The sequence below is a fragment of the Microtus ochrogaster genome, unplaced genomic scaffold, assembly GCF_000317375.1.
Source record: "Microtus ochrogaster isolate Prairie Vole_2 unplaced genomic scaffold, MicOch1.0 UNK24, whole genome shotgun sequence".
Lineage (NCBI taxonomy): Eukaryota > Metazoa > Chordata > Mammalia > Rodentia > Cricetidae > Microtus > Microtus ochrogaster.
In genome coordinates, this window is record NW_004949122.1 from 450,292 (window position 1) to 475,356 (window position 25,065).

Here is a 25,065-nt window from a genome sequence, read left to right on the forward strand (position 1 = left end):
TCAAAGGCAAAGCTCCCTTGGGTGGCTCTCACCATATACAGTCAGCTGCACTTTTCTCTTGGCATAGCCAGCTGCGTTGGTGGCTGTACAGATGTACTCCCCACTCTCCTCGCTTCCCGGTGACACCACATACAGACTCCCATCGGCCCCTGCAGAAAACTTGGCACTGCCAGTTGAAATCAGCTCTCCTTTCTATAAACATAACAAAGCATAAATGTTTTTGAATATTTTTAAAGGTATTATAAAGGAATAGCTTTATTTAGAAGAGGAAGAGAGAGAGAAATACCTGCAAGGGGTAAAAGATTTGCAAAGGGCTAATTAGAAGGGAGTTGTTTATGAGAGAGAAGAGACAAACAGATTCACTAGAATGGCATTCCTCCATCCCAAGCCATTCCTCCTCTACTGCACAGCTACCTAAGGACAAGGATGCCATAACAGTAGCAGAGGTGAATGGCACCACGACAGCCATCGCTGTGCACACCAGCAAGACGATCTTTTATCAGGGAGATCCATCTGAGACACATTCACCTGATTCCTTGGAGGATATCCAGCCCATTGAAATCTTTCACGCTATCTGCAGAGGAAGCCAGCTCAGTGAAGGACTTATTTAACTTCCTGCCTTCTTGGGTCTCACTCTCTCACTATCCTGCTGAAGCCCCAGATGTAACTCTGTAAGTCCTCCCACATACTGTAGTTCAGGGACTGCCACTAGATCTATGGTTTACCTTTGACCAGGTGATAGATGGCTTGGGAATCCCACTTGCTTTGCACGGTAATGTGACTGGAATGCCCTCAATTGTGCTGAGTATCTGCTGTCCATGCTGAATGGTTGGCAGAACTAGAGACAGAAGGAAGGTGACATCTGAGTACCTTTTCTTCCATTTACTATCATATATTTCAAATTGAACATTTTCAATACATTCTTAATGTTTATGAAAAATCAGTTTAACATAATCTTATTATGGGAACACATGGCAAAAATACAATAAGTATAATCTAGACAGATCTAATAAAAGCTTAAAACCAAGTGTTAAGTGATGTCTAATACAGTGACCTCTCTAAAGAAAACACAAAAGGGCTGAATAAAACCAATTATTTCCTGAAAATTCAAGATAGATTATAGTCTAATGTTTATACATATATCTTGAGAACAGCTCTTTGGTTACTGTCCACTACCTGTTGAACTTCAGTAAGCTGATATAAGCCCACCTTTAAATACATGAGCTGCTTAATCACCACTTATTAAACAAAATTGATGTCCACAGAGCCATTCAGTCTTTTACTAAGTTTAAATGATAAAAAGGATGGTTCCTTAAAAGGTATTTAGTAAAACTAGAAAGATGTTGAGAATTTACCTTTAAACGATAAAATAAAGGACAAGACAACACTTCCCAGTTAAGAATAGCATGTCTTTGCCTTTAGGAAGCCAGAGAAAGCCTAGCAGTATATGAGGAGCCATAAAAGGAAAGGAAGAACGAGGACTTGCTCTGCTCCCCGTGTTCTTAGCCAGAACCAACATGTACCCAAATGACCAACACACCATATCCTCAGAATAACAACTCCAATGAAGGCTTCTACACATGCATGTTTTTTAACAAAAGGAGCACAATGGAAGCCTGGTGTTTACAGACCTTTCCATTGCAGCCTGTGGGAAGATGAGACTAGAACTCTTCCCTGGAGCTCAATTGCTTACCACATTTCTTGCTTAAAGTCAGAATTTTCCAGAAATGTCATACTACCCTGGAATAGAAATTTGCTAGAACAGAAGATACCACAGACCCCCCGAAGTGCAAAAACTCCATGGAAGGCTGGAATGATGTATCCTATGCACTCATACTTTCCTATGGCTGGCATTAGTCTTTCACTAATTTTGTCTTAAAGACTTGGCAGCAAGTCTCCAGCTCTAAACAAGAACATCGAGCTACTCATGAAAGCAAGAAATTGAATTTCCAGGATCATGACAGAATACACAGCTCTCAAATATGCTGTCAATTTGTGGCAACATAAGGGAATTTCATGTTTTTAAAGCCATATTAAGTTAGACAGTAGTGAAGAAAAGTTGCAAATTTGATCAGTTCTGAGGCTTGCTGACATCTGGGTACAGAGGAGCAGCTTCTCTCCAGATCATGAGTCTACATAAATCAATCTGACAATTAGATTTTGTCCTTTTTGTCTGACTTTGTATTCGAATTTCTTCATTTTTAAAATCTTTTCCTTTTAGAATTGGTTGAACATCTTTCATAGGTATTGCTGAGAACAGATACAACAAAGAGTGAACTCATTAACATGAAGCAGGCACGAAGTGGCCATGCTTTGTGCTGTGCCAGGTTTGGTGGTGTTATAGACCAAATAGTTGATTGTTTTGGACTAAAATGGATCAAAAACTGTTGTGAAATGACCTCTTAGCTTTCAGTTATTAAAATGTCTAAAATGTCTTGTGTCCCAGTAAATCAGGTCATTGGGCTGTCTTTTCGCCTTTCTGCTACAGCAAACACATGACTGATCTATTTTTATTTTTTGAGACAGGGTTTCTCTGTAGCTTTGGAGCCTGTCCTGGCACTCTCTCTGTAGACCAGGCTGGACTTGAACTCACAGAGATCCATCTGTCTCTGCCCCCCGAGTGCTAGGATTAAAGGCATGTGCCACCAGCACCTGGCCACATGACTCATCTTATCTCTCCTCCCTGCCTAGGTGATCATTAGGAGAAAAGGGGGAGATGACGTGAGGGTGTTCCAATACAGCATCCTTAAGCCAGTCAGTCCACAGCACCGTCCAGGAAACTTGTTCTCTGTCCTTTAAAAGTAGCCACACAAGGGCAGGCAACCCGATATGCCATTATTATTTCAGGTTATAACTAAATGTAAGTTAGTTGAAGGTATTTCTTTGAAACCTCTCAAGGACATGTCAAGTGATGTTGGTGGATACTGGCATAAAGCTGGAGGAGGTGGTGGAGCAGGCATATAGAAGGAGATGGTTTACTGCCACTGGAACCTTCAACAGACAAAACAAAATGTGTAAGCTGGTAGCGTTCCCAACTCATGCTATAAATAGCAATTGAGTAAGTGAATGAAACCAAGTATTCTATTGAACTTTTGCTACTTTCTTCCTAAGGAACTCATTTGTTGTATATAAATCTATTTTCAATATTACATTATAAAAGCAATATAACAAGCTCTTAAAGACAAATATAAAAATATTAGAAGAACTGCTCAAACTATGAAGGTGTACATTATCATTGAAACTTTTTTTTAAAAAAAAAAAAGCCTGGTAATTGTTACAAGTGGAAAAAAAAAGAATGCCTCTGGATTTTCTTATTTGTGACCTTTAAGTTATTTATCATGCAAAAAAAGATTGCTCGGAACACATGACACATGAAATGACTTTTAGCAAAGCTTGGGTCACTTTTAGTCCCAATACAGAGGGGTCATTAGTAAGGACATGTTTGTTGCACAATCCAAAAAAAAAAAAAAAAAGAAGAGGAAATTTAAGGCAATTTGGACAGAACAATAAGTTCAGCCTGCCTGAAATTAAAGTGTATTTTTAAGCATGATTCTTTGAGAGCTGAATTGACTTTTATCAATTAAGAAACCACATACAAAAGCTCTTGGCCAGACGTGGCTGGTGACTCCCTAGAATGTTTTTGTGTACATAGGGAAAGGAAATCTGGAACAATGCAGAGCTTGTTCAAGAAATATAAAATAACAATCAGGAGAAGTCTCTCCTTCTTGCAATTAGAGGAACAGAGTTATTTGATTAAAACCTATGAATCCTGTTTTGAACAAGGTTTGGAAACAATTATATCAGGACTCTCTTACCATGCACGGCCACAGAGGTTGTTTTGTTATTGGTTCCGGCAACATTAGTGGCCACACAAGTATATTCGCCTCCGTCCTGAAGCCGGACTCTTTCCATATGGAGGCTCCCATCGCTGCGCACAGTTATGTAAGGATTCTGTACCAACTTTCAAAAGGAATTAATAAAGAGTCATTTATTTTTAATCAGAAAAGGCAGCCTAAATCAGATCTGCTTGTTTTTCTCAACCAAACTATCAAATTTATTATAGAGCAAATTGGGACTTTAGCATCCTTATGTTAAAAAAAATGACCAGTATAAAATGTTCCTAAGAATTTATCAATCATATGCAATCCTGATATCTCTATGGAATTATACCTACGATTTTCTATCAGAGGAGTTATGCACTTCCAGAAAGGGGATAAAAGAGATACCACCGACCTTGTATTTCTCTGAGTTCTGCTGCTAGGGACTCTCATTTCACTAGTAGCTTTTTCTCTTGGTTGAGATTGTCCTTTCCAGAAAGGTTCATCACCACTAGCAAGCCCTTTGATATTTTTGTTCTGGCACATAGCTATTTCTTTATGCCAAGGGAGTGTGACTTCATTTTAGCACCCACCCCTGCCTGCTGCCAGGCTCAAAAAACACAGACACAGTATGATCCAGAAACCATGTCAGAGAAGGCTGACAACAGTTTAGCATTCAAGGAATTGTTTCTAAACCTGTATCATTTTACATGTTAGTGCCTAGCTAGCTTCATATCTAAGGGTATTTATTTGTCCATGAGGTATTCTGTTTTTCCTCAAAATTTTTTATGTAAATATAAGTACACTTGTAATTCCTCATATGGAGTCAATTCACTTATAATGAGTACTTCTAGAAGCCAGTGAGTCTAGATTCTCTGCAAAACAAGGGAAGTGGTCTGCACTAGATGAAGTTCTGTCTCAATAGAATATACATTTATGGAAAATTTTCATAGAATTGAAATGCTGCCCATATCCTTTCCTAATTAAAAATTATATGCTGATATTCAGTTATATGCTAGGGATACCTTCCTAACATAATCCATCACAAAAGAAATTTACAGCTCAACACAAAAAGGGTAATATATGAATTGGAAGATTTTTAAAGGAATACTAATATTTCATAACATTCTACACAAAAGGGTATAAAGTGTTTAAGTACTAAGAAAACAATACTAACTTAAATTTTACATATTCTGAAAATAGTTTATTAGTAACATCAAATTTAATGTGAAATTATAAAAATTATACTACCAATTATTTCTTAAAAATTTAAGCTCCAAATAATATAGATTGCATAAACATCATTACATAAAGGGAAGCCTTTCTGATAGAGAGATGGATCCACAGTTCAGGGCACTGCTCTTGCAGAGGCAGCTGAGTTCAGTTCTCCAGACCCACCCACCTCAGGTGCTTTCCAACTGCTTCTAAGTCTCTCTCCACAGGATTTGATACCTTCTATTGAACTGTGATACCTACACACACACACACACACACACACACACACACACACACACACACACACTGGACAAATAAATAAAATGAGAAATCTTTTTTCAAGAGGAGATTTGGCATGCTTATAAAATATGTTTACAAAACCAGGTTGCAGTGTTTGTGACATAATTCATTAAATTCTTAGGAGAAAATAAATAAAAAGGCATGTATTAAAAAAGTTCTTACCATAGCTGAGTTCTTCATCCATCGCCGTTCTGGGATGGGATTTCCAGCCAACAGGGTACAAGGCAGGGTTAGCTGCTGTCCTTCGATAATATTAGCCACAGAAGGGCTGATTCCAATTAGCGGGGCAACTACATCAAAGAAAGAAGACCCAGCTTCATCAGAACAGGGGTGGCGGTGGTATTACTATAAGCAAGATGACTACAAATCACGTTGTTTAAACCTGGAGCTTTCAGGAACAGAATTTAAAGTAAGAATGAAAAAGAACTTGAATGTGCTTTCCTAGAAATTAACAAAGCAATACCATGAATGAGCACAAAATCTTTAAAAGATATAACTCAAAAAATGTAGGTAGAGATAGACAAATGAAGACACACAGAAAATTCTATAAAACAGTATTAATGAGATACATGCAGTGAAATATTTAATGTTATAATAATTTGAACTATATAATAATATGGAAAAACAATTCTAAGAAATTTATTTATTTTCAGTATGAGAATCTCCATACTAGGAATAAATGAATAGTTTAATCAGTCAATGTGCTTTAGAATGACCAATAATCAACAGAAGATGCAGAGCCTGAAGCAGATGTTAAGTTATTTATAGTTGTAACATTGTATGAAATATGGCTTAGGGACAAAAACCTCTACCTGGCTCTAGAATAGATATTGTCATAAGCATGGGATGATATCATCAACATCAAAGAAGTTCAAGGTTTTTGAAGTTAATTAATCTTACCAAGTCCTGTTACCGTTACTGTTGTCTGTGACTGTATTTTTCCAAACTGGTTTTCAGCTTCACAGATATACGTTCCTTTATCACTTGCCCATAAATCTAGAAAGAAGAACTCATTTATTCATTCAGGACCACCATGAAATCTTGATACTGCACCAGGCACAGTGCTGAGATCTGTTACAGAAATTACATAAGCACCTTCTGGCCATTGCTTTCTAGGGAAGGAACGAACAAGCTCAGACATCACAGCAGGGTAACAAATTCTCTATGATGTTCATACAGTGAGCTGTGGAGGCACAGACAGGAAAGGAGGATTGATTGTATGTGGAGGAGTTAGGAATTCACAGCAGAGGTAAGATCCCAGCTGTAGTTTAAAGAGCATCTGGACATCAAGTCTCAGCAATGTGAAGGCCCAAATGTGAGCTGAGTAAGGGCGACACCAGTGAGCATGCCCGATTGCAAAGAGAAAAGCCTGTCAGGCTTCAACTGTACACAAGGAGATACAGGCAACCAAGGAAAGCTGGAAACAGGATAGATTCCAGGGAAGAGCACACCAACTGGTTATCTAGTGCCAAATATACATACAGGCAGCAGCATTAGATGGCCTGTAAAGGTTATATTTAGGAATATATATATATATATATACATATATATATATATGTATATATATAAACACACACATATGCATCCAATAACAATTAGGTTTTTTTTAAGCTTATACAACTTTAATGTAAATAGCACACTCACGCAAGTGGAGTTCCCGTGATGCCCAGAAACAGGAAACAGGAAACAGGAAGGGGCTCCAGCGTCTGTGACCTCCAATTTATAAACATTTGCCCGAGGCCATCCCGCCCCCAAAAGGCTGGCTCTCTCTACATCTCCCCCTTGTGTCTAAATAAGACAGAACTAAACTAACTACAACTATAAACAATAATAACAAATAATAAATATAACAAATAATATTGAGAACAAAAGTTTTACCAGACATTCTATCTCAAGAAGTCTAAATAATGTAGAGAGTAATTACAATTATATAATCTTCAACTCCGTCAAAGATCTGAGAAGGGAATAAATGTTGCTTAACAAATGAGAAATATCCAAAATGTGCCAAAAATGACAGAGACAACTGACTACCTGGGCAATCACCCAAATTCTCGTTCGCAATGTTGAGTCAACCAACTTTGGCTAAGGCCTAACATAACTGACATGGATTGTCTTGCCAAGACAGGGTAGGATAATTCTAAGAAAGTTTCTTGCATTTGATAATGGCATGTCAGTTAACAATTAGTTTTTTAAAAGGCCACAAATTTGAAGGAGAGAGGAAACAGGTATATGGAGGAGGAGTTAGAGGAAGTAAAGGGAAGAGAGAAATGTCCTAATTAAATTATAATCTCCAAAATTATAAAAAAAAAAGAGTAGCTAGTAGATAGGAAGAGCCGTCTACTGGTGGAGAATTATAAATCAAAAGCAGAGCTTGAAGAAAGATCTTTGAAGGATCTCTTCAAAGAGTAGAATGGTAAGCCACCCGGGGTGCACTTCTGCTGTTTGTAGGGGCCAGTGTTTCCTTGCCCCAGTCAGTAAGGGCAGAACCTGTTTGCATTTAGGGAATAAAAAACTAGGGAGGAAATACACAGAGCAGATTCATAGAGAAATAAATAGTGTCCCAAGTCTGGCAAGAATTATGAAGACTCCACTAGAAATTTGTAGATTTGATGTATGTATAATCATGCAAGCCTTACTCTGTATAAGGAAAAGACATAGCTATCCATCTAGCTAGGAAAACTACTAGCTATCTATACTCTGTGCTGAGTTCTGGTGTCCTTAGACACCAAGTATTCACATGTAAAAATACACGTTTTTCATACAAATTTATTTTTCTCATCCTCCTTTTTACTTCATGTTGGATATCAATGCAATTTTTATTATGTTATCATAAAAATGCATAGAATTGTTTTCCAAGATGAAAAGCATTATAAAAGATGCACAATTAAAGACAGCATTTGGAGCAGTCAGGGTAGCATTAGTTACAATCTGGAAGGCATGGTCAGGAGGCTAAAGTTAGAGCCTTTAAAGGTAGTTCTTGGCTTGCAAACAATAAGGAAACCAAGATGAGATTTTAAATACTGGAATGATTTTTAATCTCATTGTAACCAAGTGTGTCTAGTTTAATCTACTAGCAAATTATGAACATACATATCTGTAGATAGAGTCTGGTATGGTGGCACACAGGAGGCTGAGAAAAGAAGATAAAGGTCAAAAGCCCTTCTGAGCTACCATACTGAATCTTTGTGTTCAAAGAAGAAAAACAAATAGGGAACTATGTAAAAACAAAAAATACACACATACAAAAGAATATATATAATCAAGTGCACAAATACACGTGCATGCTAACACACATGCAGACATGCACATCCTTTAACCTACTTGAAATAAAGAGAGCGCCTGTTCTCAGCTGGCTGACTGAACTAACTGAGAAGGGTCTTGAGAAAACTGGCATGTTGTCTAGTCTTCGCCATTTGATCTTTGGTTCTGGATAACCCTGGACATAACAAGGTAATGTCACATTGGAGCCAATTTCCATGGACACATCAGAAGGCTCTTGTATGAAAACCGGAGGTGCTGGAAGATAGAAAACACAAAAATGTCACTGGTAAAGGATGTGGATACATTAAGAATAAACCTTATTAAATTAGCAACAGATTGAATGTGTAACAAGTCATTGTTCATACAATATTGCAAATTCACCCTATAGCCATTCCTGTTTGACATACGACAGAAGTATTTTCTTCTTTATGAATGAACATTTAGAATGGACACTCAGCTCTTGAAGTAAAGTTGTAGGTGGTATGAAGATCATCTTAAAGAGAATTATTATAGAAAGGAATTTGTTTTCAATATGAGCATATTTTATGGTTCTCAAACCTTATATTCTCCTAAAAATGTTGGCTTTATAGTGCAATATGATATTTCTGGTATTTTTCAAAATCTCGTTGGCTCGATTTGTGTGTGCGTATGTGTGTGTGAGTGTGTGTGTGCGCGTGTGTGAACAAAACTATTTTGTTTGTTTGTTTAAGTCCCAATCAAAGTTTCCCCTTCCTCCCCTCTTCCAGTTGCCCACCTCCTCCACTGTTTCTTTTCAGAAACATGTCAGTCAGCCATGGTATACCAATTGTGGTGTGATTAGGCACCTCTTCTTCTATTAAGGCTGGACGAGACACCATGATAGGAATGGGTCCCCAAAGCAGACAAAACAGTCAGAGACAGCCCCTGCACCCTCTGTTAGGAGTCTCACATGAAAACCAAATTATGCAACTGTAACATATATATAGAGGGCCTACATCAGTCCCACGCAGGCTTCCTGGTTGTCATTTCAGTCTCTGTGAGCCCCGATGAGTGCACGTTGGTTGGTTCTGCGGGTGTTTTTGTGGTGCCCTTGTCAGAACTGGATCCTTCAGTCCTCCTCCCCATCTCTAGCAGGATTCCCCGAGCTCCATCTAAAATTTGGCTGTGGGTCTCTGCATCTGTTTCCATCAGTTGCTGGGTGAAGCCTCTCTGATGACAGCTGGACTAGGCACCTGTCATGTTTTTCTTTCTGTGTCTGGGTTACATCAATCAGGATGATTTTTTCTCGTTTCACCCATTTGCCAGCAAATTTCCTGATGTCATTGTTTTTAGTAGCTGAACTATGCTCCATTATGTAAATGTACCACCATTTCTTTATCCATCTTCAGTTGAGGGTGTGAACACAGTTGTGAAAGTGTCCTTGTGGTATGGTGGAGTATCCTCTGGGTAACGACCTCAGAGTGGTATGTCATCATTTTGAGAGCCAGGTCTTTTGTCAAATGATTTCAAATGGTTTTCAGTCTTCAGAATGACCCCACCTGGTGTTATGTATGAGGATACTTAGTTGATTGGCTAAGTGTCATATGGAGCTGAATGAGGAAGATAGGGTTAAAGCTAGTGTTCATTTCAGAGTCATAATCCTCTGTCATTTTATCAGCCTCTCCTTCTCCATGTGTTCTAATAACTGTGTCTGGGTATACTGGCTAGCAAACTCGTTTCCAAAAGATGCTGTAGAAATCGCTTCCTTCCTTCCTTCTCATCCCACATCTGCAGACTGAATGTACAGATGCTTTCCAGCAGGGTTGGTTCTTATTTCACCCTGGACTAGGCGGCCTCTCACTCTGCACCTCTGTTTCCATTACTTCCTACACTACAAAAAACCTGCCCTCTGGAGGTCAGCTATCCTTGTTCTTCTTCAAGTGAGAGCCGACATTCATTATTTTATAACTTGTGTTATTACCTCCCCTTCAAAGGTAAGATCTGATGTTGAAATAATGACAACCTTTTAACCCAGTTTCCAAAGGACACTCCTCTATGATCATCTTATCATAAATGGAAATCATCACTTCCCTCTTAGAGATCTAAACAATCCTCTCTACCCGACCCATGGATAATTTCTCCAAAGACAAACTATTACTTGATTATCTGCTGCTTTATTTTCTAAACAGCCTATGTTGACAACTATAGTTTTATCCCTTAACAGTAGCTAATGTATTATGTAGTACATTGTGTGTGGCCAATAGATACCAGTGAATGAATTACTAAATCAGCATGAAAAGCTATGGTAATAATTCAGACTTTAGAATATGTTTACAAATATATGACGGAGACACCTCAACCCAGTACATCTGTACTTGCATCTTGCAAGATACATTACAATTTCAAAAGCCATCTTACTTATAAAATTGAAGATGAAAACCACAATTGAAAAAGATGCTCTGAGAAAAGAATAGTTTATCTTCGTTTAGACAATTTTTGAATTCATATTCACTGGAAGTCAACTTAAAAATGATAAATAAGCATATTTTAAATATAGTTAATAAAGTAACTCATTGTTTGCTCACTTTATTCCTAATACTTGGTTACTTTCCCCCCTATAGTAATGTAGTTAATTAATCTAAAACACGAAACATGCTGGGGCATGGTGATATGCTCAAGGGGCAGAGGTATAGTGAGCTCTGTGAGTTCAAGGCCAGCCTGTTCTAATAGTTTTAGGTCAGCCAGAACTACATAATAAGAACCTGCCCCAAATAATAATGATAGTAATAATTATAACATTAAAAAGATTCTAAAATATAAATATTGTCTAGAAAAAAAAGGAAGTTTAGTCTAGAAGTCTCAATATGTGCTAGGCTAAGACCTTGAGAAAATAAATATAGCAATGGTCAGAAAATAAATTTCAAAACAGTAAAACACACATGTTGAAATTTTGATGGGGATTGCATTGAATCTGCAGGTTGTTTTTGGTAGTATGGCTATTTTTACTATGTTAATCCTACTAAATCCATGAGCATGGAAGATTTTTCCATCATCTGATATCTTCTATTTCCTTCTTCAAAAACTTGAAGTTTTTATCATATAGGTCATTTACTTGCTTGGTTAGAGTTACACCAAGATATTTTATATTTGTGGTTATTGTAAAGGGTATCATTTCCCTGGTTTCTTTCTCAACCCATCTGTCATATGTATATAGGAGGGTTACTGATTCCCTTGTAGAATTTTTGGGGTGGCTTATGTATACTACCCTGTCATAAGCAAATATTGATAATTTGACTTCTTCAATTTGCATCCCCTTTGTCTTATTACTCTAGCTAGAACTCCAAAACTATATTGGTACTATATTGAACAGATATGAAGAGGGTGGACAGCCTCGTTTTGTTCCTGACTTTAGTGGAATTGCTTTAAGTTTCTTTCTTTATAGACCTTTAGAGAATAAGACTCAACTTCATATAGAAAAACAAAAATCCAGTATATCTAAAACAAACCTATACAATAAAAGAACTTCAGGAGGTATTGTCACCATCCCTGATTTCAAGCAGTAGGAGAAAAAAACCAAAACTGTAAAACGAACTGTAGAAAAAACAAACAAACAAACAAAACCCCATGGTATTGGCATAAAAACAGACATGTTGATCAATGGAATTGAACTGAAGACCCAGACGTAAATTCATATACATTTGGACACTTAATTTTTGATAAAGAAGCTGGATATATACAATGGAAAAAACAAAGCATCTTTAGCAAAAGGTGGTGGTCTAACTGGATGTCTGCACATAGAAGATTGCAAATAGATCTATAGGCAATCATCCTGCACAAAGCTCAAGTCCAAGTGGATCAAAGGCCTCAACATAAAATCAGATACACTGAACCTGATAGAAGAGAAAGCAGAGAATAGGCCTAAACACACTGGCACAGGACATAACTTTCTGAACAGAACACCAATAGGGCAGGCAGTAAAATTAACAATTAATAAATGGGGTCTTATGAAACTGAAAGCTTCTGTAAGGCAAAAGACACCACCAATAGGACAAGGCAGCAGACTACAGAATAAGAAAAGATCTTCACTAACTCCACACCTGATGGAGGGCTAATACCCCAAATATATAAACAAACTAGACATCAACAAACCAAATAAACCAATTTAAAAATGGGGCACAGATCTAAACAGAGAATTCTCAGTAGAGGAACCTCAAATGGCATAGAAACACTGAAAGAAATGTTCAACATCCTTAGCCATCAGGGAAATGCAAATCAAAACAACTTTGAGATTCCACCTTACACCTGTTAAAATAGCTAAGATCAAAAACACAATGGACAACTCATGCTGGAGAGAGTACAGAGCAAGGGAAACACTCCTCCATTGCTGGTAGGAGTACAAACTAATACAGTTACTGTGGAAATCAATATGGCACATTTTCAGAAAATTGAGAATCAATATACCTTAACACCCAATAATACCAGTCCTGGGAAGAGACCTAAAAGATGCTCTATCTTAAAACAAGGACATTTGCTCAACTATGTTCATAGCAGTTTTATTCATACTAGCCAGAACCCGAAAACAACCTAGATGCCATCAACTGAAGAATGGAAATAGCAAATATGGTTACATCTACACAATGGAGTATTGCTCAGCTGTTAAAAAACAATGGCGTCATGAAATTTGCAGGCAAATAGATAGAACTTGAAAATCACCCAGAATGAGAAAACCCAGACCCAGAATGACAAACATAGTATGTACTCACTTATAAGTGGATATAGCTGTAAAGTAAGAGACAATCATGCTATGGTCCACAGACCCAGAGAGGCTAAGCAACAAGGAAGGCTTAAAGCCGGATGCAAGGATCTCCTTGGAAAGGAGAAATAGATTTCACAGGAGGACTGGGAGCAGGTGGGGTTGGAAACAGGAGGGATCAACTGGTGGGGGCAGGGAGAAAATGCTGGAAGCAATGATTGGAATTGGGGGACATTTCAGGGAGTGAGGTGGAAACCTACTGAACTGGAAACTTCATGGAATCTACGAGAATAACCCTAGCAAAGACTCCTGGTAATTGGGGGTCATGGAGCCTGAATCAGCCATTTTATGTAAACCAGGTAAGACCTCAGGTGGAAACATTAAGACACTAACACAGACACAAAACCTTCCACCAACAGTTTGTCCTGCTGTGGGTGTTCTGGAACTGGAGTCTAGCAGAATCCTTGTCAAAGAGACCAGAGAGACTTCAACCAGAAACTGATGGAAGCAGGTACAGAGTCCCAAAGCTTAACATTAGGTGGAGCTTGGGGGAGTCCTGCAGATGAGGAGGATAAGGGAGAGAAAGGATAGGAGGGATCAAAAGGGTCAGGAAAACACGGCCCCCAGAATCAACAGACTGGGATTCACGGGGGCTCTCATAGATCAGGGAGCCTGTAGGAGTCTGACCTAGGTCCTCTGCATATATGCTATAACAAAGTAGTTTAGTGATCGTGTGGGATTCCTAACCATGGGAGCAGGGATAGTCGCTGAGTCTTTTACTTTCTTATGGGACCCTTTCCCTCCTAATGGGTTGCCTTGTATAGCGTTGATGTGATGGTATGTACCTGGTTTCATTGTAGCATATTATGTCATGTTTGATTGATGTTCCTGTGGGGGGGGTGTCTGTTCTTTCTGAGGGGAGATGAAGGGGGCATGGATCTAGGGAAGAGGGAAAGTGGCAGGGGGAGATTGGAGGGAGTAGAGGGAGGAGAAACTGCAGTAAGGAATAACATATGAGAGAAAAAAATATATAGAAGACTGAAGTCCACTAACTACTTGAGGGAAGGGATATATCTCCCTTTATTGAAACATTAAAATATAATTACCAATGAAAAGTGATACACTAACAAGTTCAGAAGTAACAGAGGAAGGGAATCTGGAATCAGAACAGAAAAGCAAACTCAAGTTACACCCACAAACCTAATCAAGATGGGAGAAGTCATGCATTGCAAAGCAAATTCTAGAAAAGCATCAGGCACAAGACATCAGAGCAAGGAACATAAGTGCTGAGTCTCAAATAAGAGGCAAATGAGACCACCAGGCCCGAGAGAGCAGCCAGCACAACATCCACCACATACAAACTTCCAAAATGAAGCAGCTCCTAGCTGAGCCAAGAAGACTTAAATACTTCCTCCTCCTAACTGTGGCCAACATGGCCTCCAAGTGAGGTTTTCTGGGTGAGTTGCGAATAGATTCACGAAACTAGAGACTAGGAGAGCAATAGTCACTTGCGGAGAGTAAACAAGGGTGCTTTTCTAAAAGAGAGTGTTACTTAGAAGGGTAAGAACCCACAGAGTGAATTCCAAGGGCAGTTCCGCTCTTTCTAGTCTGTGATCTTGGGCAAATCATTTCACCCTTCTCCCCTGTTTTAAATTCTTTAAGAACACAAAGGAAAAGTAGGCTTTCATGGTTCAAGTTGTCAAAAGAGATGATCTTTACTAATAATGTAGCATGAAGCAACTACCTCAATACTAGCTATATTAAACATGAAAATTACAGAGTTAATTTTTTAGATCTGAGTTCTGGAGTTTGATATTTGTGTTTGCTATCACGTTTGGTACTTCATTCATTCTCTTAGGGTAATGTTTGATCCCTGGTGATTTCCTGAGCATCTGTGTGGCTCACTGAGCTATGCACAGGGGTAACACCACAGCACAGTTTGTTGTCTGTAGAGATAACTATGACTGTGCAGATTCATTGTTTTAAAACTATAAAAGTCATAAAACAATTCACCATCTTGCTCTAAACTCTATTCTGAATTATTTTCCTTGACCCCCTAGACAGTTAAACATATATTCCCTCTGTGGCAACTCTTGCATTATGTCAGTCAGAGATTTTCTTTCCTAAAATGACTAGACACATTGCTTTGGTTCCACCAAACCACAAAACACAAAACCACAGTCTAAGGCTCAAACCCTGTGTGGTGTGGAATGCTTAAAAAAATTACTGCCAGGCCAACTTTGTGTTTGATGTTTCCAATCCCCTCTTCTTCCAAATGACTTCACAATTCACTACCCCCCGTTACAAGGGATGAAAAGCATTGGTAACTTTCCCTTTTGACCTGAAATGTCCATAACTTAAAGCCATGATAATGAGAAACAGGAAAAAGGATGCTTGCTACAAGAAGCTCAAACTCAAGAATAATATTAACAGTCCTTTTGTTATTTTTTTTGTGTGTGTTCCAGTATTGCTGCTTTGAGGTAACAGGCCCACAGAAAAAGTCCAAATAACTACATAATATGGATAAAAGCATGTTTTTGTTCTTAAGTCACAAGCATGCCCAATAATTTTGTAACTCGAATGAATAATTTTATGACAGCTAAACTTAGTACTTAATATGTTTCAAGTCCTTTATAAAAAGGAGTCAAATTGAGACAATAAGTTTCATACTAAAAGCCCAAGTTCTAATCTTGAATACTGTATCAATTTATGTAGGCATTCCTGTATAATTTTTGAGACTTGGAGAAAGAAAATAATCACAACATAGATGAAGTTACACACAAGATATATGTTGCATTTATCAGTCCCATAGGTAATAGTTAACATGCCAAGAGTATGTAAGTGATAACATCTCATTTCATCTTTCTAATTTGCCTGTAAAATAAATGCCATTTATATCTTTAAAATAAGGAAAGTCAGGGGAGGATCCATTTTCTCTCAAGTGTCTATCTTCTTAACCACTATATTAATTCTGGAGAAAGTTTCCATGCACAGTGTGTTTTCTTTTAAGCCTCATACTAAAAAACACAATCATCTCTACAATCATGGTTTGTAGCATGTACACACTACATTTTGTTACCATATGAAACCACAATCTCCCATGGGCAGGTCAGACTACTCACACCTTATGAGCTGCTCTAAGAAGGATAGAATGAAGAATCTGAATATTATGGTACAACAGAAGCACAATGGTGTCATCTTCAACATTATTTGCCAGTCATTAGCAATGGCCAACATCGCAGCAAGCAGATAATTCATTTCTGTGGGTGGTTCATTCAGCATAATCACTGAGATTAAAACCGAGAAACTCGTTGCTTTAGAAGAGTCATGAATGATAAGGATCTTGACTATAATGGAGCTAATCAAAGCTCTGATGTGTAATGTCATTCTGCATACGTGTTGCTTTTGTTGGTTGATGAGTAAAGCTGTTTCAGCCAATGTCTTATCAGAGTAAATTAGGGAGGAAATCCAAACAAAGATTTGCAGAGAGGGTAGGCAGAGTTGAGGAGATGCCATGTACCCGCCAAAGGAGAAAAAGGTCTGAACATTACCGACAAGCCACGAGCTTCATGGTAACATATAAACTATTGGAAATGGGTTAATTTATAGTTAGAGCTAGCCAGTTGTCAGAGGCCTAAGTCATTGACCAAACAATTCTGATAGTAAACCTCAGATTGGTTAATTGGGAATAGGCGGCAGGGTGCCCCTGGGACAGAGAATACTTCTGGTAGCAGAGTTCAGCTACACTTACGGAGTGACATATAAAAAGAAGATATTTGTGGGGAAGTTTCTGGTTATATTTAATCTTTCCTGTCAATGTAACTGGATTTTCAAACACTTGGGTATGTCTGAAGATGTTTCCAGAGAGGTGTAACTGAGGAGGTAAGGTCCACCTTGAAGGTACATAACACTATCTGTGAACAAGGGTCTCAGATTGAGACAAAAGCAAGCCGAACAGCAGGACTCAGTCACCACCTCTTCCTGAACACAGACACTCTGAGATTAGCCACCCCACATTCTGCTGTAATAGACTATGCATGCTCAAACTGGAGCTGAAGGAACTCGTTCTACCTGAAGGCATCTTTTCAAGTATTTTGTCATAGTAATGAGAAAAGCCACTAACATATCACCATGAGATACCAAGAACAGGTATCACTAGCCTTTATATGTGGACAGTAGAGAATCACTAGCCTTTATTGCTGGACAACAGAGAGAATCTAAAAAATGCAGAAGAAAAAAATGATTAAGTAGGAACAGTCAGTAAGCAAGGAGTATGCATGTGGTCCCCAGACTTTCTAAACCATTGGTAGTGTGTCTAAGGGGTCGCTATTTTATTACTAAGAAAAGTTACTGAGGCCATTTCTCTGCCCCTTTAGAGCTGAACATGCAAAAGAACGCTGTGTGAATAGAAGAAATATCAGTGGGAAACATGGAGAGACAGAACAGAAGGTACTGAGAACTGGAATTTCACCCTTACTGTGTTTCTTAAAAACACCAATTCTGTATCTAATGACCTCCTGTACTTGAGTCTTACATTTCCAAAATCATTAGTATAGTTGAAAGTCTTCCAGGAGAATCAGAGACCCTCCTCCCATTCAGCAGGTCCAACATTATTTTCAAGGTATTTATCTTAATAATAACAGAGTGCAGTTATTGTTAAAACACCACCCTGGACATCTTGCACTACCCTAGACAGAGTCTATAACAATCTTTGTGCCATTACCAGAAATCTGTATTAAACTTTCAGGGCATATTTAGTAAGAATGAGTCATGTTCAGCAGACAGCCAAGGGCAAAGGACCAGAATCAGAACAGGTCTCAGGAGGGAAGAAAATTGGTTTCTTTGAAAGAAAATATCAGGCACACAGGGCCATAATTTTCACTTAAAGGCTTAAGATAATAGACCTAAAATAGGTTGTAAAGGATTCATTTTCTTCATTCGTGTTTTAAAAATCAACTTGAGCATGACAAAAAATTTCTTGTACATAACATACAGAAAAGAAAATATAATTTAATGACATTCTATACTTACAAGTTTAAAGAGATATAGATATTTAATTATCTGTGAAAATTAAGTTGCCCCATTCTGTTCCATGTAAAACAAGTTCTGTTTTATTTCTAGCTTTACCACATTGTGTATAGAATGACTTTTTTTGTTTGTTTTGTTTATTTTTTCTGGGAGATGTGAAATAGATGATGAAGTAGGAACCAAACTTCCTGAGAAAACAAATACAGTTGTCATGCACACATTGCATCTTTCCATGGTGATCGACATGTGTAGTTAGTATTTTATTTCAGACACTGGGGAGGAACTCCTAGTGGATTTTTAAAACTAAAACAAAAGAATAATCTGTCACCTTTGCTGTCATCAACATCTCTAGATTATGGTCTAGGGCCAAACTCTACTTTCTGGCCTCCAGATGCTAATAATTGGGAATCTGATGGCAGAAGGGATGACTACTGACAGAAAAATGGCAATAGATGATACGTATGGGTGAAGCCGACAGTCTCTGAGGTCAGATAGCTTGCAATTAAATACTCAGGCTCTGCCCCTCCCTAGCTCTGCAGCCCTGAGCAAGCGACTCAGCTTATATAAGCTTAGTGTCCTTATATTTGTATAAGACATAATCATAGTATCTCCTCTTAGTGTGGTTGTGAGAGGGTAATGGGACAACCCATAAGACATTCTTGGCACAATGAATGGTACATTGGAAGCTCCTAGGAATTGCGAGCCACTGTTATGATGTTAGTCATCTGAAATGCCCATGCTGGATTTGCCATTTGACAAATATTTACACCCAGTTGTTTCACAGTTGATCAACATGGAAAACAACAACTCTGTGTCAGAGAAATAATGCAACCAATGGACATGAAAGCTTACAGCCTACATCCAGAGTTAGTCTGCCAGCTGCTCTTCCAGCATCATTGATGGCTACACAGGTATAATCACCAGCATCCAGATCTTGGGTTTCTTGAATCTTCAAAAGTCCCATGAGGGGGTCAATACTGAGGAATGCTGAGGGCCTCAATTCAAGATCTCCTAAACCAAAACGGCAAGAAGAATATTAAATACAGAAAATTTTACATGGTCTACTCTGCCACTGATATGATTTTGAAATTTCTAAATAAAGATGATTATGATGCTTCAAATTCCTGTTGCACAACATAGATGCTTTACTTTCTATGATCTAAAACTTGGTCCTGTAATGGACGATACAACTGCTTTTCCTCCATCTACCTATATCCAAATAAGAGTGAGCTCTTGGGAGCCACATGGAAAGCAGGGGTAGGCTAGAAACCAAAACAGTGCCTTTGGTCAGTCAAGATGGAGCAGGATGGTGAGGGCTGATGAGGGGCTTCTATTATTTTTGTGGCATGAAGCCTTCCAGTGATCCTGGAAGTACCTGAGCTATCAATGTTATTAGATTTGTGAGTGATTCTTTATTGAACGGCAACAGTAATAGTCCGTCTTGGGATAAGCCACAATGGGCTAAGAAATGTATATGAATGACTGAAGAAGAGGGCTGCTTGGAAAAGGTAGAGGAAAGTTTTCTGAAAGAAGAATGAGTTTTTATTAATCTCTTGGGTTACCTCAGCTAAAGTCTCATTCATTAAAATTTGAATTTGGAGTGATAGTATGTTTGGAGGAAGTAGATAGAGATCTCAAGGCAAGAACAGAATGAAACAAGAAAGACTGGCTACATCTGGATTTCCTCTGTATGCTACTTGTCCCAACAGAGCCTCTGGTCCTCCAAGAATCACTTATTATTAAAAAATATAACACCTCAATGAGTCATAAGGAAGATTATGCATGTTCTCCTTTGCTCTCCAACTCCCAAACTGCTTCCCAATCAAAGAATGAAATTAATGACAATGACCAGTAGATTAAAAAAGTATATAGTACTGGAGATATATATATATATATATATATATATATATATATATATATATATATTACCATTTAACACATTTTTTCTTTTGTTGTGAGGCTCTTAGAATCCCTCAGGAGGTTTGGCAGCCCTTGATATGAAGGTTTAATGACATCTGCAAATCTGAAAGATACTTTCTAAAATGTCACAGATCAGTCATGTACCCTAGGACTGAGAACACACATACAACTCTTAAATAGGTAAAGAGCCTGAGAACAAGTAGGTCTCTAAGAGGATACTGTAAACAGCATCAATCAATGAGACTTCGTAACATGTAGACAATCCTCTTTTGGTTGTATAATTTTCTGAAGAGAGATGTCAAAGAACCTCTCAATTTGAAAACAGCAAAATTCTAATAAGTAAGAAACTGTCAGTGCCCTAAACAAAGTATTTTCCAGAATTTCAATATTGCAACTCCCTAGGCAGCCTTACACTTGCTACTACACAGTCCACTTGCAAATGAGAGAGGCAGCAGAAACTTTGTCAAAGTGCCTCTGGGAGATTTTAATAAACCTAAGCAGATGATGTTGACATAACAGTCCTCCTACTAGAGGAGGATGCAGTGTGACCTCGCTGTTCTTCAAGCGTTAGAATGTTTGGACTGAGATGCATTTAGAATTTTGTAATTTACTTGCTTTTAGTTTATTCCTGTATGTCAAAAGACACCATCTGTGTCAGAAGATGAAATAGAGACCTTCTGCTGGCCACTTTTGTTTCAAATAAAACGGCTGAAGAAACGGTAGCCACAAAAAAAAGGAAGGAAGGAAGGAAGGAAGGAAGGAAGGAAGGAAGGAAGGAAGGAAGGAAGGAAGGAGACATAAAGAAGAAATAAATTGGAAAGCACAAGTCTAATCGAGGTTGTAATTCGATCACATTTTGGTAGTCTTTCTTTTCTTGATTTCTACTGAAAATTATTCATCAAATTATTAAGAACTCAGAGAAGTATAGATGGAGTTCTTCTCAGAGATGTGATGTAGTGTTATTTAGTTTCAATATTCAATACAAGTAAAAGAACATCATACTTGATAAGATAATAAACCTTCTAATGCTGATTTAGGATTTAACAATCATTGTTACTGAGGAAAATCCTCACGTTGCTATCATCTCAATTCAATTCCAGACTCTGTGGACATAAAGTTTAACACTAGAACTTTTCAAATCATTGATGGTAATTAACTTGTTAGAAACGTGATGGTAATTAACTTGTTAGAAACGTTTGTCTCGAGGACCGTCATGTGTCCTCTTACAAGTGGCTGAAGAACTCAGCGAATTTTTATTGATGGTGATGCTGACCTCTTATACAGTAAATTGCCTGCCTGTGACTGCAGGATGAGCTGGACTGATCAGGAGTTCAGGGAAGTGTGTTGTCCATAAGCGTTGGACCGTGCCTTATGGTACAATGCATCAATATCTCATGCCCATGTGGACTGGGATCCACTGGGATGGGTGATATGGTCTGATATGGGGTTCAGGGTTATGTGCTGTTAATGAGAATTATATTTATTTGTATTTAATATCTCAGAAATCATATTGGGAAGTTTAAAAACTTTCACATGGCATATTATATTCAAAACTAATACAGATTCTTGCATAATAAAAATATTTTATAAGAATAATATTTTCCAAAACCAGGAAAAATTAGTAAGCAAAGTGGCATTGTTTTATATTTCTGTAAATTTCCATAGTTCTGGTGTCCAGCTTAATAGGAGACAGCTGAGTGCTCATACTTGCTCTTGCCTTTTCTTTATTGAATACCATACATCATGTAGCCTCCAGAAACTCCACTACTCACTTGAAAGACAATGAAAGTAAAAGGCCAAATAACATTTCAGTGTTATTATTAAAATAATTTGGAGCATGTGGATCCCTCAAAGACTAGTACGGAACCCCCAGAGTTTTCAAAATACATTTAAGAACCATCAATCTCAATAAATAAATCCAATTTTATATTCTACCACAAATATCCTTTTCATAAGATTTTAATGGTGTCCCTGATTTTCCCTTAAAACCACTTTATACTTTTCATTTCTAGCAACAAAAGACCTAAAGTCTTAAAGAGCACTTTGCCTTGTGGGAATTCTTTTCTCATGATCACTTCAATGATCTGAATGAGATGTTTTTAAACACTAATTTATTCAGGCAGAATTGTCTAGGAAATGCATTTATGGCAAAGTTACTTTGAGGTTAAGGCTGGAATTCTTCTCTACTCCTATGGTTCCTATGAGGTCAGATTTTCTGAGCTCCCTTATTGCCTTGTCCCCAGGAGACAAGAACTCACCTGCCTCTGTCTCCTCATGTCAGAGCCAGGCAACCTGAGGAAAGCTTTGCCTTCTAGTTTTCTCCTGGTGATGATTACCTCTTGAGATGCAATAAACTGCCTGCCCGTGACTGCAGGGTGAGCTGGACTGATCCGGAGTTTAGGGAAGTGTGTCCATAAGCGTTGGACCATGCCTTATGGTACAATGCATCAATATCTCATGCCCATGTGGACTGGGATCCACTGGGATGAGTGATGTGGTCTGATACGGGGTTCAGGGTTATGTGCTGTTAATGAGCAATTGAGTGTATCTGACAGTAGGATAAATCAATATCATGCCCATGTGGGTTAGAATCCATTGGGATGTTATTAATTGAACATATCTATGGTGATTTGTAATATCTATGGTGGAGGGAGGAAACAAGTGAATTCTAGATTGTTCCATGTGTTTGGCTGCACGATTCCCTAGATCCTCCTTGTTTTCTGCTGAACAGAGATTGACATGAAGAACGAGCTTTTCAGGTAAGCATGCCTGGTTTGTGAACAAGACTTTCCATGTGATTTTACACAAGGAGCCACACGTAACTTCCTAGAGTCTACTACTATCGTAAACTACCGAGTCGCGCAAAAACTATGTCTATTTAACCACAATCTGAATTTGAAGTTGTATATTTATTTAAATGGAAATTCAAAAAGTTAAGCATTTCTAATAAGTGAAACTAGTTTATAGTCACTGAAATACGGAACTCATTAAGAAACTTCAATAAGCAACAAAACCAGAAATACTTTCTTTTTAAATCAAGGAAAACATACAAACATAAAATTTTGAGCTAGACAAGTAAAAAAACGGCATTACTTCCTAGTTTCCCTCCGTGATTTTGATTTGAATTATTTTAAAAATATTTGTTGTCTTTTTACATAAAGCCTCTTTCTTTTCACCTCATGTTCCCTAAGTTTGAACCCGAGGTGAATACATAATTTTGTGATTATGACATCAACCTGTTGCTATGGGAACATCTATGATTTAACAAACAGAATCATAACAACAGTGCTTTGTGCTATTTAGCATTTTTCATCTGAAGATTAAAAAGTATTTTGCAAACAGCATCTCAATAATCTTAGCAACCTTTCTTTACAGAGTCTACAGCATTCTCTTTATTTTTATCGCAATGAGCTGAGAGGGAAGTAGAAGCAGGGGATTTTGCACAGAGGCAGATTATCATCATCTGCACACAGACCAAGCCTCATTAAGACCCAGTAGAGCACTCGGTGTTCTTGTTGTAGAATCAGGGGTCTATCTATACATTCAAATGTGGATATCAATTCTCTAACGGATGGGCATATCTTGAAACTGACAGGGATGTCGCTTGTCTGTCAGTTTTCCTGCGAGCTTCGGTATCTGCAGTTGAGCAATTTGCAGAAGGCATCCTTGAGGATCTAGCGTTTTTATAGTGTGAACGCTCATCTCTAAGAAAAGTGAACTAAAACCAGGGAAGCTATTTTAAACATCAACTGAATGTTCTTGGACAGTTTTCGACAGGAAACAGTCCTAAACTAACAAAGAGAACGTTCAGCTGGGTTAGCAAGGCAGACTTCTCCTGCTTTGATTTCACAGTCCTGTAATCCACACCAGATGTCAAATCCTGAAATTCAGAGTTCAGAATTTTGAACTATTGTCTCCAGTGAGATCATAAACACATTTTATAGGCCTGCTAAGTCACACACCAAAACAAATTTTTAACAAATCATTTTTTTAAAGAAAAAAAAACACAAACTAAGTGAGCCAAACATGACCAGACCTAAGAAATGTACCTTTGAACCACTTTACTTGAGGTGGAGGGACCCCAGAAGTTTTACATTCCATAATGGTTGTGTCCCCAAGGGCCACCAAGAGCTCACTCTGAACTACCACCAACTTTGGGGCTTCTGAAAAACACAAAGATACAAACAGTCAATGTCTAGAAAATGCCATAAGGACTTTTCGTTTGCTAAGTGAAACAATGAACATTATCCCAGTATTATATCCCCACTTACATTTATAAGCAGAAAGACTCTTGTGTTGTATGTGTACAAATGCATATGATGAAAACAGTAATGTTGAGGTCAAAACAAGGGTATTAGACAAAAGTAATGACAAAAGCCAAGAAAATGACGAGGAAACACAGGTGGAAAGTGTAGGAAAGTAATTAAGAGCTTTTGCTAAAAAAGTGATCTGTAAGGAGACTGAGCTCTGACAAATCAATGCATCTGTACCCACAACACTAAACGAACCGAAGAGAAGTTGAAAGAGGGATAGAACTGAGGCTAATACAATTGCAGACAAATTAAAATCATATTTTCTATGTGATTTTAAGGGCTTTTTTGTGGTAATCTGTAATTGTCTTCCATTTTTTTCTCTGATTTTCCCTGCTATGCTAAATCTGGATACACATTCCTATAACACATTTATTCCTTTATGTTTATTATACATTGTGTTTCTCTTGTTGTGTTTGGTTTTATCTCTTGGCATTAGCTCGCTCACACACTTTATTTTACCTAAATGGTTCAAGACCTTCGTAACTTCAACTGAGATCAT

The 25,065-nt window shown here is 38.0% G+C and overlaps 1 protein-coding gene across 1 annotated transcript; it reads right to left on the reverse strand.

Moving 5' to 3' along the window:
* On the reverse strand, positions 1-25,065 carry LOC113458425 (hemicentin-1-like). The gene is made up of 9 exons (XM_026789593.1): positions 25,026-25,065; positions 24,303-24,416; positions 19,186-19,344; positions 8,655-8,849; positions 6,234-6,329; positions 5,496-5,623; positions 3,816-3,960; positions 726-838; positions 1-192 (listed from the first exon to the last, which is right to left on the reverse strand). The coding sequence occupies exons 1-9, from the start codon at positions 25,063-25,065 to the stop codon at positions 1-3; spliced, it is 1,182 nt and encodes a 393-aa protein (XP_026645394.1).